Source organism: Rhinopithecus bieti, unplaced genomic scaffold (assembly GCF_001698545.2).
Source record: "Rhinopithecus bieti isolate Rb0 unplaced genomic scaffold, ASM169854v2 scaffold_4553, whole genome shotgun sequence".
In the NCBI taxonomy this organism is placed as follows: domain Eukaryota; kingdom Metazoa; phylum Chordata; class Mammalia; order Primates; family Cercopithecidae; genus Rhinopithecus; species Rhinopithecus bieti.
This window is the reverse complement of record NW_016804694.1, coordinates 1,487,554-1,505,133: the sequence shown is the minus strand read 5'-3', so window position 1 is coordinate 1,505,133 and position 17,580 is coordinate 1,487,554. Positions and strand designations below refer to the sequence as shown.

Sequence of the window (17,580 nt, the reverse complement as noted above, 5' to 3'; positions counted from 1 at the left end):
CTCTGTGCACCCCACTAAAAACTGAAGGCTGAAGACCCCAGCTCCCCAGGCCCTTCCCACCTCCCCAAACCTGACCCTGCTGTGGGACCCTTGCAGCTCCCCTGTCCCTGGGCATCCCTGGAGGACCGAGCAGCTGGCACCAAGGGTTAACTGCAACCCTCCACCTCCCTCCTCCAGCTCTGGTCGGCTAGCCTGTTGCCATGGGAACGTGGCTAAAAATAAAATGGGCTCTCAAAGCCCATCCGCATGCATAGGAGTCAAAACAAACTAATTAAAGCAGCCAGGCTAAAATATGAAGATAATTACACCCTCACTCAGGAGCCAGTCGTGGAGATGGAAAAGCTCAGCGGGCCATCCCCAAGCCAGGGCCCTGGGCTCCTCCCTGATGTGCAGGGCTGGCTCCCACACCCAAAGCCCTCAGATCATCAACAAGCAGTCTTGTTCCCCTCCCCTCTACCCTGCCAGAGCCTGAGATCCAGGGAGCATCACACTCCCACTCTCCCAGCTCCTCCACCCCTGGTAAATCCACAGTGCGGCTCCATGCTGGGCTTAGGCCCCTTCTGCAGTGGCCAAGAACAAGGTGGGGTGAACTGAAGTCTGCAACTGTTTTTCCCACATCCTGCTTGAAATTCTGGGTGGTCCCTACGCAGCCCTGGCTGCCCTGTTCCTAAGGCTTTTCCTAAAAGACCTCAAGGAGATCTTTATCTCTCAGGCCGCTGCCTTCCCACCCAGGGCCCTGGGGCCTAGAGGGAGTCCTGGCCTCCCCATCTGGTCTGGGAACATGAAGAGGGCCCCATCCTCAGCCATGTGGGTGTGGGGTTGGGCCCATCCCAGCAAAGGCCTTTGTTTTGCAGGACCATCAAGGTGGAGGTATACGACTGGGATCGGGACGGCAGGTAAGCAGGCAGGAGGTCGAGAAGGTGGTTGGGGATGGGGACAGCCACTGGGGAGGGGTTTGGGCCCTGCCCTCCCATGGGGAGCTGTGACCAGGCTCCCACCCGCAGCGGCTCTGGGGGTGAGGGAGCCTGGGTTTGTGTGTGTGTGTAAGGAGTCCTCTGCCACAGTAGCTCCTCCCCATCCAGCTCCAGGGAGGCACCAAAGGACCTCTGTCCTACAGGATATGGTGTGAGGGGCATAAGAGGCCTTCTTTTCCCCAAATAGCTGCCCAGGGGCCTGCCAGTACCCGCAATCTCCCCACCTGTGGCAGAATTTAGGCCTTTCTGAAGAATGCATGTTCTAGGGCACTAGTGAACCTCAAGCATTCATGGACACATTTTCTGTGTGAGGCCTTGGGCTAAGCATTGTGGGGCGACCGAAACACAGATGAGCCCAGCCCTCAGAGACTCCCTGCAACCTGGCGGGGAGGCCAGTTGTACCCGTACAGCCCTCAGCTCATCAGAGGAGCTGTTCGCAGAGAGCCAGGACTGAGGGAATGGGCTGTGGGAAGGGTGAGCTAGGAGGCGTGAGTGGACTCATGGGCCATGAGACAGTGCCTGCGTAGGGCTGTGCCTGGCTGCTGGGAGGGTGCTCCCCACTCGGGGTCTTTGGGAGGCCAGTACTGCTGGGAATCCTTAGAGGAGGACAAGAGCAGGCCTCTCGAAGTTTCAGTCCAGAAGCCTCCCTAGCTTCTACTTGTCGGTTGAGCCAAATCCAAATATGTCACCCTGACTTTTGTGCCATTTCCATTCTGTGGCACTGCCAAGGAGTGACTTAGGAGGACTTCAAGGTCCCCCCAGTGTCCTCTGGTACCTCCCAAGTCTGTGATATGGACAGGGGGTCTGTCTCATCTTATGTAAAGTGCTATGCAAATACAGCTCCAGGTGAGACCCAAACCCCCTTCCAAGGAACTCGCCTTCCACTGAGGCCAACCATCCTGCAAGAAACTCCAGAGCCGCTATGCCCTCCCCTCCTTGCCTCTCAGCTACCTCACGGTCAGCTTCTTGTTTCCACTTGCAATTTGCCTAGTCTTACCCTGGCGTTCCCATACTTCTTTGCCTGGAATAGTCTCCTCTTCTGTGGCAGTTGGGGCCAGCCACCAGATGCCACTGGGTCCCACCATGAAGTTGCTCATAGTCAGAACGCTGAGAGCTGTAAATATGTAGACACAATACAGTGTAGGCTCATGGGGGAGGGGCAGGGCCCCAGAGACACCTCTTGGGCATGAGTCTCCGGCTGGATGCCCCAGGCCAGCACGTTGGCCACGGCCCTCTGGCAGTAACCGGGAAAGCTAAAGGAGCCAACCCTGGGGTCAGTGGGAGTTCTGCCGTGTACAAGTCTTGGCCGTGCTTAATGTAAGCACTCCAGAGGTGTGGGCACGGCAGAAAACACTTCTAGACACCCAGCTGGACATCGCTTTATTGTGTTTTAAAAATAATCTTATTAGAGAAGGGTTTAATGAACACCTTTAAGCCCATCACCTGAATTTAACATTTGTTCAATTTTATTGTATTTGCTTCATCTATGTTTTGCTAATGTAGCTTAAATTATAGACATCATGGCATTTTACCTTTAAATACTTCATTGAAAATGTCCAAAAAATAAAAAATGTCCCACTTACTCACAAATGCCATTATCATACTTGACACATTGAACAATATTCTTTCTTTTCGGAGATGGAGTCTCGCTTCATCTGTTGCCCAGGTTGGAGTGTGGTGGCACGATCTCAGCTCACAGCAACCTCCACCTACTGGGTTCAAGCGATTCTCCTGCCTCAGCCTCTGGAGTAGCTGGGATTATAGGTGTCCACCACCACGCCCAGCTAATTTTTGTATTTTTAGTAGAGATGGGGGTTTCACCTTATTGGCCAGGCTGGTCTCGAACTCCCGACCTCAGGTGATCCGCCTGCCTTGGCCTTCCAAAGTGCTGGGATTATAGGTGTGAGCCACCGCACCCAGCCACGATATTCTTAAATACCATTCACTATTCATTTTATATTCAAATTTCCCCAATTGTCCCCCAAATACCCTTGGTCAAACAAGGATCCAAGTAGAAGTGGGTGCCGTTCTTCCAGGGCCCTGTTCTTTGCTGGGTGACAATTGGGTATCTTCCTCTGAGGGCAACACTGGGCTCTCTTCCCACGGACCCAGCCTGTCTGCTGGCATGTGCCCCTGGAGTGGAGTCTCAGGTAGAATTGGGAGCCAGAGAAATATGGATGTGTGCAAGGCTGGGGCTGGGCAGGGGCAGAGCCCAGCCTGGCCTTGGTCTCAGCAGCTGTCTTCCCTTGCAGCCATGACTTCATTGGGGAGTTCACTACCAGTTACCGGGAGCTGGCCCGTGGGCAGAGCCAATTCAACATCTATGAGGTGAGGTGGGCACCCGAAATCCGGGGTTTGCACTGCTAAGTGGCCCAGTCACTGAGGACTATAGTGAGCCATGCAGTGGGCTGGGGGCTTTGTGTTTCCCTGAGAGATAGGCGTTATTGTCCCATTCTACCGTTAAGGAGACCAAGTCTTGGAGAAGTGTGAGAACTTGCCCAAAGTTCCACTGTTCAGTAAGTGGCAAAATCAAGACACAAACGACCCGCTCTTGGCTGATTCCAAATCACTGAGTTATAGTGCCCCTATAAAGAGCGCTTCCCACAAGCGAGAGAGATAGGAGCACAGTGGGGGCCAGTGTACAAAGGTTCTGGGCTTGAGACCTGAGGTCCTGAGTTCAAGGTGGCCTTGTGCTTTCAATCAGAACAGTTTCAGGGCCTGCTGAGTATCTTACCTGTTTCAGTATGAAAACTTCAAGAGAATGAGGTCAGGATACCTTCTTTGTTCTAGCCCCAGAGCTGGAGAGCCTCGGACAAGGTAGCTGATCTCTCTGGAGGTGTAACAGTAGCATTTGCCCCCAAGGGACAATATCTGCGTGTGTGTGCGCGCGCACATGTATGTGTGTGCACATGTGTGTGCATGCGTGTGCGTGTGTGTGTGTGTTCTCTCTCTTTTTTTTTTTTTTTTTTTGAGACAGGGTCTCAGTCTGTTGCCCTGGCTCACTACAGCCCCAATCTCCCAGGCTCAAGCGATCCTCCCACCTCAGCCTCCCGAGCAGCTGGGACCACAAGCATGCACCACCATGCCCGGCTAATTTTTTAAATTTCTCGTAGAGACAGGATCTCACTATGTTGCCCAGGCTGGTCTTGAGCTCCTGGGCTCAAGCAATCCTCCTGCCTTGGCCTCCCAAAGTGCTGGGATTACAGGCCTGAGCCACCGCATTCCACCGTGTGCTCTCCCTCTTGCAATTCCATCCCCACCTTCCAAATCTAGCTCCCGTCCTGTTCTTCTGAGAGGTCTTCCCAGCCACTCTTGTCCCCGTGCTTTCTTTCTTGTCTGAGCTTCCACAGACGTCATGGTTCATGCCAAAACCACTTAATGGCAGATACTTATAACCCAAATAACTGCTTGGCTTCATATCCTGACTCTACCACTTACTAGCTCTGTGACCTTGGCTAAGTCCCTGAACCACTCTGTGCCATGCAAACTGAGAATTAAATAAGTTAATGGAACAACGCCTGACCCAGAGGTCAGCACTGTCTTCTGTCATCATCTGCTGAGCACTGTGCACCCAGAGACTCACACTTTACAACCATCCTACCATCCTGGCACTGTCCTCACGCTAGCAGCCACTCAGCCAGCGAAGTTGAAGAGCTGGCCTTGAGTTCTATCACTGAATCCAAATCCCATGCTACCCCTACTCCTTTGCCCTGTATGTCGGTTCTGAGTGGGCAGGTCTTGTGTTCCAAGTAGACTTTCCAAGGGCCAGTGAGGTGACAGACCTTTCTGTTGCCTCCTCTCACTGGCCAGGGCACTGCTGGGCACATGGTAGGTGCCTGTTATACATTCACATGCTGAAGGAGATTGAACATGGCTATTGTAAAGATGGAGTGTGGATGAATTTCTTTGAAAGGGCTCTAATACAGTACATTGCTTTGTTTTCTGCATCTGCAAAGAGAGAAGCTGTCTTTGTCCCTGCTCTCCCGCCCCACCCCAGGCAAAGAGAAGCAGATGCCACCGTTCTGTGGCCTCCTTTGAGGAGCTTTTAGGGAGGTGAAGGGAAGGGGTCAGATCTCTCGGAGCTTGGCTTGTAAAGGTGCTTGACAGGTGGGGAAGGAGCCGTTTCTCTCAGGCCAAGAGCAGAAAGCATTCGATTGACTTGTTTTCTCAGTTGTTGATCCCTGCTTCTTTGTAATCAACAAGAGAAAGTACCACACTGGGAGGCGGAAGCACTGTCTTCACACTTTGGAAGGCCATCAGCTGAAAAACGAGCTCAGCTCTGGCAGTCCCGCAGGGAGGCCGGTTTGGGGCAGGAAGGCTTTGCTAGAATCAGAACTGCCTGAAGAGGAAAGAGGCTTCAGCCAATACAGACCCATGCCTCGGGCCCTGGCATTGCCCTGGTGTCAGGCTCCTATGTCCAGCTGTCTGCTGGCCCCTCCTAGGGCTCAGCCTTCCAAAACTGAATGCATTGGCTAAACCTCCCACAGCACTCCCCTCCTCCTGGCCAGCCAGCTTCATCTCAAATATTCCCATCATGGGGGCTCAGGGCACCTGGTGAGTCATACTTAACATCCCCATCCCTCACTCCATATCCAGTCCACGACCAAACACTGCCCTTCTACCACCAATGTTTTCTGACGTGGTTCCCTTCATCTCAGGCCACCACCACCAACCTCATTATCTCCCCCGTGTGGGGCTTTGCCACAGCCTCCTCACAACCTGCTTTCTTCCTTCTGTCCTCTACATGGTAACCAGAGTACTCCACCAAAATAGTGATCTGACCACATCACTCCCCTGCTTAAAACCTGTCCAGGGCATTCCACCCACCACCTTAGCCTGGTTCGCACACGGGAGGTGGGAGGAGATCCTGAAAGATGCTTCCACAACGGCTGAGATCCACTGACCTACAGGGTGAAGTCCAAGCTCCTTCGTTCAGGATGCCGTTTCCCCAGCCAGCCACCCACAATCTGTGAATGCATGCTTTTCATTTTGTTTTGGTTTGGTTTTTTTTTTTTTTTTTTTTTTTTTTTTTTTTTTTTTTTGAGACGGAGTCTCACTCTCACCGAGGCTGGAGTGCAGTGGCACAATCTCGGCTTACTGCAACCTCTGCCTCCGCCTTCAGGCTCTAGTTATCCTCCCACCTCAGTCTCCCAAGTAGCTGGGACCACAGGCACACACCACCACCCTGGCGATTTTGTGTGTGTGTGTGTATTTTTGGTAGAGACTGGTTTTTGCCATGTTACCCAGGCTGGCCTCTGATTCCTGAGCTCAGGTGATCCACCCGCCTTGGCCTCGCAAAGTGCTGGGATTTCAGGTGTGAGCCACCACGCCTGGCTGTGCATGTAAATAGAAACACACATCGCATGCCTTTGGAGGCCCCTAGGAGTGGCCCCTGCCCCTTCCCTCTGCCCATTCCCACAATCAGCCCTGTCCTGCCATCTGAGGCTCTCTGAACCGCCGTACTGTCTCAGTCTACAGGGCTTGATTCACATGGTGCCTCCACCTCCTGTCTTCTCCTGGGTAGGAACTGTTGGTCCATGGAGCCTCCCTGTGGGTGTTCCTCCTCCAGGAAGTTGTGTCCACCTGCACACCTGCTGCACCCCAGAGCCTGGAGTGGACACTTGTCCATACTCCTGGGATCCCCTCTGGCTATTTTCTGTTTGTGACACTACCCACTCCCTCAAAGACCATGAAGTCCTCAGGGTGAGGGTTGTGTTGCACTCACTGCTGCTCTCCTGGCTCCTAGGAGCCCTTCAGTGCCCACCACCCCACCCCACCTAATGTGCATAGGAGGTCGGATTCCAGACCTGATTCAGACCGGCCTGACCACCAAGAAGAGAGAAAAGAGGCGACTTAGTGGAGGGGCGGCTCCTGGGCTGGTCCCTAGGTGGCGCTGGCCCCCCTGCATGGGATTCACCATGGCAGGACTGGAGAGGCTGAGGCTGGGGGCATGAAACCTCAGGGTAAACAGGGATCTGAGAATGAGCATTGCTTTAACATTAAAGCAGTTATACTAGAGAGTGGAAATGTGGAATACAGGCTAATTTAAAGATAACATAGAAAGCTTAGAAGAAATGTGCTTGTGGCCAAATCTTTGGTTACTCTCAGGACTCCAGGTTTGTTCTCCCCAGCTGGGAGGGCTATGTTGGAGCAAAAGTTTGAGATGCTCTCCATTCTGATAGTTCAACACCCTCAAGGGAGAGATCGGGAAACTGAGGCACAGTGCAGCACTGGGGCTGCCATTTTGCCCTCATCTTAACAGCTTGCCTACTTAAGCTGTTTTCCCATGAAAGTGTCTGTGAGCACCTCACCCTCTGGGTAGCCCATGGAGGGGGCATCCTCCAGTGCTAAAGAGGGTGCTCTGGTCTTCTCTCCCAGGCTGTCTCACCATCTCGCCCAGGCTCTCAGCTTCTACCTGCACAGCTTGCCTGCCCTCCCACGTGAACTTCCCACCTGTGCCCCAAATCCAGCTGCTTCCATGTCTACCTAGTCACCCCAATCCCTCCCTCTCTTGAACCTCTATAGCCACTCTCAGGGCCCAAGAGGCGTGGTCACTTCTTGACAGTGCTGTTCCCACCATAGCTCATCACCTGTCCCAATACCCCCAAGTCCTCATTACCTCTCGTAGGGACTAGTGGTGGCAGTAATAGTAGTAGTAATAATTTTAAAAAATAGCAACTGAGACTGGGTGCAGTGGCTCACACCTGTAATCCCAGCACTCTGGGAGGCTGAGGCAGGAGGATTGCTTGAGCCCAAGAGTTTGAGAATAGCCTGGGTTACGTAGTGAGATCTTATCTCTACCAAAAAAAAAAAAAAAAAAAAAAAAAAATGGCCAGGCATGGTGTCATGTGCCTGTGGTCCCAGCTACCTGGGAGGATTGCTTGAGCCCAGGAGGTCGAGGCTGCAGTGAGCTATGATCCCACCACTGCACTCCAGCCTGGGCCATAGAGCAAGACCCTGTCTAAGAAAAAAGCAACAGACACTTATAGATAATACTTACTACATTCCAAACTCTGTTCTAGGCACTTTGCTTGCAATGGCCCACTTAAACCTCATACCTTTCCAGGAGGCAGGTACTTCTTATTCCCATTTTACAGATGAGGAGACTGAGGCACATTGAGTTTAAGTAACCTGCCTACGGTCACACAGCTATTATTAGGTGGCAGAACCAGGCAAGTATTTCCTGGATGTGCTTCCTCCTCCCCTCACACTCACCTCCACCAGGCCCCAGTGTCCTAGAGCCTGCTCTGATTTTGTCTTCTACCAGCTTGGAGGTCATCAGAGTTCCCTGCAATGCCCTTCAGACATTTTTCACTGGGCATTCTAGGCTCTCCTCCAACCAGCCCAACTTACTCTTATACCCTGTGGTTCTGCCATCAAACTGGGCCTGGGTTCTATGCATCTCTCCCACAGAACCTCCTCTGACATCCATCTCTCCATGCCCACAGCCTTCCTGTCCCTCTAAGTCTGCCTTCGAAACTGTCTGCTCCAGGGAGCCTTTGCTGACACTCCCACCTAGAGTGGTCTTTCCTTCCTCCAACTCCCCTGACACTTCTGTGATCCCCCTTTTTCCGTGGCCCTTGTCACTTTTTGCCCTGAGGATATATCTTCTCTCTCCAACAGAGGTGATGATTCCAAGGGAGAAGAAACATGTTTTCACCTATCCCATAAATATATGTCAAAGAGATCTGTTTGTATCTGTTATCAAGGTGGCACCAATGTATGTACCACTAGCCTGGGGGCAGGAAACCTGGTTTCTAATCCTGTCACTACCCAGATGGCTGTGTGACCTTAGGCAAATCACTTGGTGTCTCTGAGCTTTAGTTTCCTTTTTTCTGGAAGTAGATAGCAATACTCATCCAGACAGAAGAGACCATGGTAAAGATCAGCTGACGGCCTCTGTGGCAACAAAGACAGGGAAAGGGGAAATGAGTTCACCAGAAACCAACAGGCAGCACAGGAGGTGTGAATTGCCTGGATTTGTTTGATGGGACATTAAGGAAAAGTTGTGCCTTAGACTTCCTTTATTAAAAACAAAACAAAGAAAACTGGTGAGGGTCAAATGAGAATACAAATACAGTAAGTGCGGAAGTCTGGTGGGGTCCGCAGGCTGTCTTTTTTTTTTTTTTTTTTTGAGACGGAGTCTTGCTCTGTGGCCCAGGCTGGAGTGCAGTGGCCGGATCTCAGCTCACTGCAAGCTCCGCCTCCCGGGTTTACGCCATTCTCCTGCCTCAGCCTCCTGAGTAGCTGGGACTACAGGCGCCCGCCACGTCGCCCGCTAGTTTTTTGTATTTTTTAGTAGAGACGGGGTTTCACCATGTTAGCCAGGATGGTCTTGATCTCCTGACCTTGTGATCCGCCCCTCTCGGCCTCCCAAAGGGCTGGGATTATAGGCTTGAGCCACCGTGCCCGGTGAGGCTGTCTTGTATACTGTAGGATGTTTACCAGCATCCCTGGCCTCTACTCACTCCCTCAGTTGTGAAAACCAAAACTGTCTCCAGATGTTACCAAATGTTCCTGGGGGTAAAATCACCCCTGGTTGAGACCGGTGAGTTAGCCACCAACAAGCCTTCTCTGAGCACCTACTCTGAGCCTAGCCCCATGATTTGTCTGACACAGGTCTGGTTTGGAAGTTAAAGCTTACACTCAAAGAATAGCTAAAGAGGTTCTTGCTGCCAAGTAAGAGGGATGGTGATGGAGAGGGGAGCCTCAGAGGTCCTGGGCAGCCCTTGGGCTGGGTCCCAAAGGAGAAACAGGGGAGATTGGAATTGGTTGAGAGAGGAAGGGGTTGCATTTTGGGTGAGGGGAGCAGCCTCAAACAACACAAGGGACAGATACAGACAGGGCCGCTTTGCAACATCAAGACTTCTTTGGCTGTACTGAGTGGAGGGTGTGTTCCAGGGAGCAGTTGGAGAGAAGGTTAAATAAATATTCATGGTTGATCGTGGGACCCTGGGTCTGATCGGAGAGCCCAGTTGTGTAATCCAGACTCAATACCAGTCTCCCACAAAACCTCCTTAAACCCGACTCCCCTGGCCCCCATGGTCTTCACACCCCACACTCTAATGGGGCTGGGCTTGGACCACACCCAGGGGTGGGTGGAAGCCCTTAAGACCCACTCTGACTGCCTGGAAGCAAGCCTTACCTGGTAACTGGTTTTTCCTGCAGGTGGTAAACCCGAAAAAGAAAATGAAGAAAAAGAAATACGTGAATTCTGGCACAGTGAGTAGCCACACCCCTCTCTGCAGCCGGGTGTAGACATTCTGAGCCCCAAGCTAGGTCTGGTATCAGGGAGGCCCGTGCGTCTGTGTGTGTGCACAGGCAGAGTGTGGGAATCAGACGTGGAAGAGAGATGGGGTGGGGAGGGGTGGGGCAGATGGAGCAACAGCCGGGGGAGGGAGTTGACTTGCAGACCATACAACAGGCGCTGGCTGTATCTACCATGAGGAATTGCAGAGACACCCACGGGACTTCCTGCAGGAAGGAAGAGGAAGAGAAGTCGTATTTATTGGGCCCCTACCTTGGGAAATTCCCCATGTCGGTGCTTTTCACAGGTTGTTGACCTGAGAGGCAGATATTATCATCCCCTAGTCATGAAAGAGGAAACCAAGGCTGCAAGCAGGAAAGTGACTCAGCCAAGGTCACACAGCTAGAAAGTGGTAGAGACAGGAGTCAACATGACATCTCACTCCAGAGCTGGCAGCTGCTACAGGCGCTGCCCCTGCTTAACTGTGACCTTCCTGGGATGACACGCCAGCCTAGTGGCTTCTGGGGGCTGGTCTTCAGGACATTCGTATGTTTATTCAACAAATATTTACAGAGTACTACTGTGTACCAGGCACTGTTCTAGGCGCATCGGATACAGCTGGAAACAAGACAGACCCAAATCCCTGGTGCTTATATTCTAGTGGGGGGAGACAGAACAAACACACACACACACACGCCTGTGTGTCAGTTGATTATGAGTGCTATGGAAAAAGTATAAAGGGTAAAGGGACAGGCAATGGAGGAAGTATTGAGGATACTGGGAAAAGGGAATTCCAGCATTCCTGCTGTAGAGAACAGCACGTGCAAAGGCCCTGAAGTGGAGCTCACAGTGCATTTCTAGAACAAGCCACTGTCTGCAGTGCAAACACACCCAAGTTCATCCTCTCTGTGTTCCTTCCTCACTCTAGAGGCCCATGGCTAGTGCAACCAAGCCTGGTCATTTGAGTCAGGCAGACTGTATCTCCAGACCTATCTGGAGATACAGGTATCTCCAGACCTGTATCTTCGGGAGCTCTGGGGTTCCTCTGAGGAACCTCATTTTCTCTGTCTGTAAAGTGGGACTAATAAATTATCCCCACCTTGCCACTGCACAGGGCAGCTGTGACAGACACATGGGAGATGCAGGCTTGTGAACTGTAAAATTACTCTGCTCATTCAAAGGGGACTGAACACCATTTCTTTGATTGTAACTGCTTCACAGACTGGGGCTTGGAATCATATTTCCTTTGTCCCAGGCTGCAGTGTTTCTTAGTGGGGATGCTGTCAGCGTTTGGGCAGGAAAATTCTTCATCTCACAGGATGTTTAGCACCCCTGGCCGCTGCCCATAGCTACCAGTAGAGTCCTAGTCATTATGAGAACCCCTAAAACTCTCCCACAGCTTCCCAAATTCCCCTAGGAAAGACAGCACCCCCAGCATTCCCCAGCTGGGAATAAAAAGGTTCAAAAACCACTGCTCTCGTCCAGCCTTCTTACTTTAGAGATAAAGAAACTGTGGCCTGGGGAGGGCATATGATTTGTCCCAGGACACACAGTGAGTTGGAGACAGAGCGGGTCCTTGTCTCTTGACTAGGCCCAGGTCTCTTGACTTTCCTTTACTCCAGCATTTCCCTGTCTTCACCAGGAAAAATCACCCAGGATGCAGAAAGCTTGTTGAAATACAGACACCCAGGCCTGTTCCCTGGGATTCCACTTTAGGAGGCCCAGGAATCTGCGTTTAGTGGGCCTTTCATCCCTTACTTACGGTGCACAGAATCCCCCGGGGATCTTGTGAAAATGCCAAGAATCTGCATTTCTGCATTTCTACCAGGCATCGAGGTGATGCTGATGCTGCTGGTCTAGGGACACTACACTTTGAGGAGGGGAAAGTCTGCTTTCACCCTGAGAGCCCCTGGGTGAACCCGCATGGTTAGGGCTGTTAGGGCATTGCTTCGTCCTGGGGGTTGGAATAGGGAGTGGTCATTCCGTGCAGATTAGACTTACGTGAAGAGCTAAAAATAAAAAGATCTCTGAAACGTTCATGCAGCTCCAGAAACTGCTATAATGGGTCTGGGCTGCGGGATGATCGAAGAGCTCCCCAGGGCACCTCATGGTCATCAGTCAGGGTTGAAGCCACTGCCATGGTCCACTCCTAGTGAGTCTGAGCTGCCACACTTGGAAGGAGGCCTGTGGTTCATCCAGGTGCCTAACACCTTAACCACAGTAGGTAGGGGGCTTACTGCCAAGTAAGGGTGGTGCTCTCACCTGGCCCTCCCAGTGAACCTGTAAAAATGGCTGAATCTTCATAAATAGGGGACTCTCAAACTACCAGATAGGAGTTCGTTCTCTTACACAGGTGAAACATCCTCTGCCCTAATCTTGCCTCATTTAATTGACCTAGGATGCCAGGCTTTCATTTGTCTCCTTGATTCTAAATTGTTATGATACTGAGCTGCCAGGTAGCTGCCTGTCTTGGCAAAGCCAAAGCTAACTTTGCCAGGGCATAGGTTAAAAGGCCTCTGCTTGGGGGAGGGGGCCTGGGGTGGTCAGTTACCTCTGGGGAAAGGATGGGCTGCTTATGAGTGAGGGTCTTGGGTCTCAGAGGGATGAGATGGGACTGGTAAGATTTAAGATAAGCACAGTCCAAGGAGGCACATTTCAGGACTAATAGCTCTAGGCACATGGAAGCCTGAAGCTGGTCAGCACTGGCAGTTTGTTAGGCCTATGTCAGGAGGGCCCCCTTGTCCTCCACACCCCACCTCAGGCCCCTAGGGCTGGAGAGCCAGTGCCCACTTAGAGGAAACTAATGCCCTTGGCTTGGACTCCAGCTCCACTGACACAGATGGGACCCTTCCATCCAGGTCAAGAGTGCAGGCTCTGAAGTCAGACACACCCTGGTTTCAGATCTCCTCTCTGCCCTGGCAGTGTCCTTGGGCACATTGCGTCACCTCTTTGAGTTTCAGTTTCCTTGGCTATAAAGTGGGGATAATAATAGTACTTCATGGGGTGGTGTGGGCAGTGCGTGCAATCATGCATGCAAAACTGGCACATGCCGAGTGTTTTGTCAATGTCAGCTCTTGAATCGTAACCCATCTCCCCTGACCCCAGGCTCCCCACTGACTAAGCTCCCTTTTGTTTTCAAGGTCACCCTGCTTTCTTTTGCTGTGGAGTCAGAGTGCACCTTCCTTGACTACATCAAAGGAGGGTGAGAAGAGATACAGCCAATTTCATGGGCCTTGGGGAGAGGGAAAGGGCCCCACACACCGACAGGACCAGCTCTGGCCCCACCCTGGCCTCTTCAAAGCCCTGGTTGAAGGCTGTAGTGCTGGGCTCTGAGCAAACCCTGGTGTCTGGGCTGAGACAACTCACCCAGAGCCCTGCACATCCCCAGATCCCGAGCAGCTTGGAGGGAACTCCTGAGCCAAGGAGGCTGGCCTAGGTCATGTCAGGTCTGCATGCAGAGACTGGACCTGGAGCTGGTAGGGACTCCGTGACAAAGAGCCAAGGACTTGGGGAGGTAGAAAGAACCCTGCAATAGGAGTCAGGAGGCCCAGGTTCTAGAACCCTCTTTGTCATTAATTTGCTGGGTTCCTTTGGGCGAGTCATTTTTCCTCTCTGGGTATCAGTTTCCTCCTCTGTACACAAAGAGAACAGAGTAGGTAAGTGTTAAGGTTCCTTCCAGCTCTGAGCTTCTGACACCTCTGATCTGTCTGGTTGGGGGAGGGGAGGAGGGGACCATGATTAACCTGCTCACTGTTATTAGGGCCCTGTAAGGGCAGTAGGATTGGGGATAAGCCAGGGATTGGTCCTGGGGCCAGCAGGTGGTCAAACACGAGTTTAAGGAGCAGAAAGAACCACCAGGGACAGTGTCTAGGCCCAGACAGATGGAGGAGCCAGGAGGCTCCAGCCAGCAGCTCATGGAAAGAGCCTGGCTGTAAGGATAGAGCCTACCCAGCGTGCTCCCTGCCAGGACAGGTGCCAGGTCAGGGTGTGGGAAGCCAAGAGCCCGCAGGTGAGTGACTGCACCTGTCTGGAAAGGAGACAGGCAGAAGCAGCTGCCAAAGGCTCATCCCAGCCAAGCGGGCCCTTGGCTGCCTGGTTCTCCAGGGCAGAGGGAGAAGTCAGGTCCTGGGAAGCCACACCCACTTTCCCATGACAACACTCCCTGCTGCCTTGAACTTGTAGTCTCAAGGCTGCAAGCTCTCCTCCTACCCACTGAGCACACACCCTGCCTCCAGTCACTTAGGGGCTCCTCTGCTCTTACCTGTCCCTCCTCTGGGCTGACTCCAGACCCTGCCTTTGTACTCTTCCCCCATCAAAATTGCTTCCCTCTGAATCCCATTAAGCAGTCACCCCTTATAGTCCATAGCACCTGGCAACTCTCAAACACCCCTCATCCTGTTTGTTTTTATTTATGTTTATTTTATTTTATTTTATTTTATTTTATTTTATTTTATTTTGAGACAGTCTTGCTCTGTCACCCAGACTGGGGTGCAGTGGCACAATCTCGGCTCACTGCAACCTCCGCCTTCCGGGTTCAAGAGATTCTCCTGCCTCAGCCTCCCAAGTAGAGTAACTGGGGCTATAGGCATGTGCCACCACCCCGGCTAATTTTGTATTTTAGTAGAGATGGGCTTTCATCATGTTGGTCAGGCTGGTCTCAAACTCCTGACCTCAGGTGATCTGCCTGTCTTGGCCTCCCAAAGTGCTGGGAGTACAGGCGTGAGCCCATCCTGTTTATTTTTCTCATTTGCATAGTACCCCCAACTTACAGAACACAGTGGGCAGGATCAGGACAGTTATCCCCATTTTACAGAGCTTGCCTGAAGCCACACGCCTAGATGGTGGCAGGGTTCCTTCTCTCATAACATGCTGCCTTTCATTCTGTAGTAATGAATCAGTCTTGGCTGCCTGACTCGCAGTTAGCAGGTGGGGTGGGATGAAGATGGAGGCTGATGAGTTAAAGGGCTGGATGCTGTGAGGTTTCATCGAAAAGGAGCCCTCAGAGGCTGAGCTAAGCTGGTGCCACCCATACTGGGCAGGTTGTAGCCCCAGAGCTAGCCTTCTCTTTAAACTCTCTGGAAAACCTCAGTGAGGGAGCTGGCTGCAGGGACTGAGAGCCTGGCATGCATGCCTGGGCAGGAAGCTGATGTCTAGGGATCCTCTCCTCCCTGGCCTCCCTCACCTGCCACCTGGACCCAGGAGGAAGGGTATGGGTACCCTGGCCTCACTGTCAGAGGAGGAGCTGGTTGCTCAGCACCCTGTGTTCTACTCTTAGGCAGGAGAGACTAGGCTGCTGTGAGTAATTTTCCCACAAGAGTATCTGCTTTCCAATTGCTTCGTTTCCCGAGGCTTTTCAGAACCCAGAGCAGAGGAGGACTAGTTAAAGTAAGGCCTGCCTTTCCCCTCACCCTGTATTTGGAAGAGCCAGTCCAACAGTGTCCTTCCGGTATAGTCCCACAGCCCAGAATCTTCCTCCCAAGAGTGGCCCTGGGAGCAGGACTTTGACCTCCAAATGTCTCCCTACTTCTAACAAAGGCATGTGTTCTATATTCCACACTGAAAGGTGACAACAAACAGCAGATGAGTATGGTAGGTCAACTGCTGTAACACATAATTCTCTAATCTCAAGCCTTCATACGAATAAAGGTCTGTTTTTATCTGTGGGATGGCAGGGTTGGGTGGGGAGATGATCCATGCAGTCATTCAGGAACCCAGGCTCTTGCTAGCTTATGGCTCCTTCTCTCCTACTGCCTGGAATCCTCTGGATGCTCTGCCCCCAGCCAGCAGAAGAGGGCAAAGAGGGTGGGGATGACTGTCTGTGGCCAGCAGACCCTGGCTTGGGTCTCCTGCTGACCATGTCCTTGACATTTCCCTGGGGGTTAGGGTTCCATGAGCAGCAGCTCAACTGTATCACATGGTTTCTGATAGGGACCTTCTGTTGATAGAGCTGTGGTTTCTGATAGGCACCTTCTGCTAAATGCAAGTGAGGTGAGGCCTACCTGATCTTACATCATCCATAGTCCTAACAGAATTACTAGAACGGAGTTTCCCCTAATGTGATCCCAGCCTCTTGTCCTCGTAATCCCCGGATGAAGGCAGTGGACGTTTGTTCAAGAGGCAGATTCTGGGCGCCACTCCAGACCAACTCAATTGGCATTTCTGGGGTGGAGCCCTGAAATCTTCTTAAGCAAGTGTCCCTGGTGATTCTATGCTCACTGCTGTATGAGCACCGTAAGACTAGACTTTATCAGGGACTTGTGTTTGTCAGCTTTGTTCTGTTTGGACCTGGCACAGAACCTGGAACAGCCAAGCCCTCAGAAAGTCTCAATCCTGAACCTGAATCCTCAAAACCTAACTTTTTATCAGAGAAATGTGGAGATTTATCATGCAAATGTGGAGAAAAGGTATAATCAACCCCCAAGTACCCTTCACCCAGCTTCAGCAATTACCACATCACAGCCAGTCTTGTTTTGCGCACTCTCCCCTTCATTCAGTTATTATTCTTTTTTATTTTAGTGGGTTTTTTTTTGAGGTCTCACTATGTTGTTCAGGCTGGCCTTGAACTCCTAGTCTCAATTGATCCTCCCACCTCAGCCTCTTAATATCCAATTTGAAGTAAATCCCAGCCATCATATTTTATCCCCAAATGCTTTAGGATGTCTCTCTAAAACATAAGGACTCTCTTTTTATAAAACATAACCACAATACCATAACCACACCTAAAAAATTAACAATTCCTTAATACGAAATATCTAGTGAGTGTTTATATCTCCCCAATTATCTTATAGTTTTAAAATTGATTTGTTTCAGTCAGAAATCCAGGCAAGAACCATAGGCTGTGATTGGTAGGTTGGTCTCTTAATTGTCTTTTCATTTATTTCCCCCAAGCACCTGAATGGCTTGCTAACACAGATTCCTGTACCCCACCAAGGGAATCTAATATTTAGCCAGATGTGGTGGCTCACACCTGTAATCGCAGCACTTTGGGAGGCTAAGGCAGGAGGATTGCTTTTGCCCAGGAGTTCAAGACCAGGCTGGCCAATATAATGACACCCCATGTCTACAAAAAGAAAAATAAAGTTAGCCAGGTGTGGTGGTGTGTGCCTGTGGTCCCAGCTACTCAGGAGGCTGAGGTGGGAAAACTGCTTGAGTCCAGGAGGTTGAGGCTGAAGTGAGCTGTGATCACGCCACTGCGTTTCAGCCTGGGTGACAGAGCAAGACCTCTTTTCAAAAAAAAGATTGAGGAGAGCTACACGGAGTCTGAGAGGCCCAGCATATTCCCAGGAGATGGTGCTGCTGCTGACTCTGGTAGTGCTTCTACAGAGTTTCCCAAGGACTGGATTTTGCTGGCTGCATCTC

The 17,580-nt window shown here is 51.6% G+C and overlaps 1 protein-coding gene across 7 annotated transcripts in view; it reads left to right on the top strand.

Annotated features, from left to right (window-relative positions):
* Positions 1 to 17,580, top strand: part of CPNE5 (copine 5) — a 98,189-nt gene that overhangs the window by 72,578 nt on the left and 8,031 nt on the right. For 5 of the 7 annotated variants that reach the window (XM_017870110.1, XM_017870109.1, XM_017870112.1 and 2 more), the window contains 4 exons: positions 855 to 896; positions 3,227 to 3,302; positions 10,143 to 10,196; positions 13,362 to 13,423. In XM_017870110.1, coding sequence (XP_017725599.1) covers positions 855 to 896; positions 3,227 to 3,302; positions 10,143 to 10,196; positions 13,362 to 13,423 — 234 coding nt within the window. Of the gene's footprint in view, positions 1 to 854; positions 897 to 3,226; positions 3,303 to 8,821; positions 8,938 to 10,142; positions 10,197 to 13,361; positions 13,424 to 13,839; positions 13,878 to 17,580 lie in introns of those variants that run through there. The other 2 variants (XM_017870114.1, XM_017870115.1) reach the window with 2 other exon arrangements.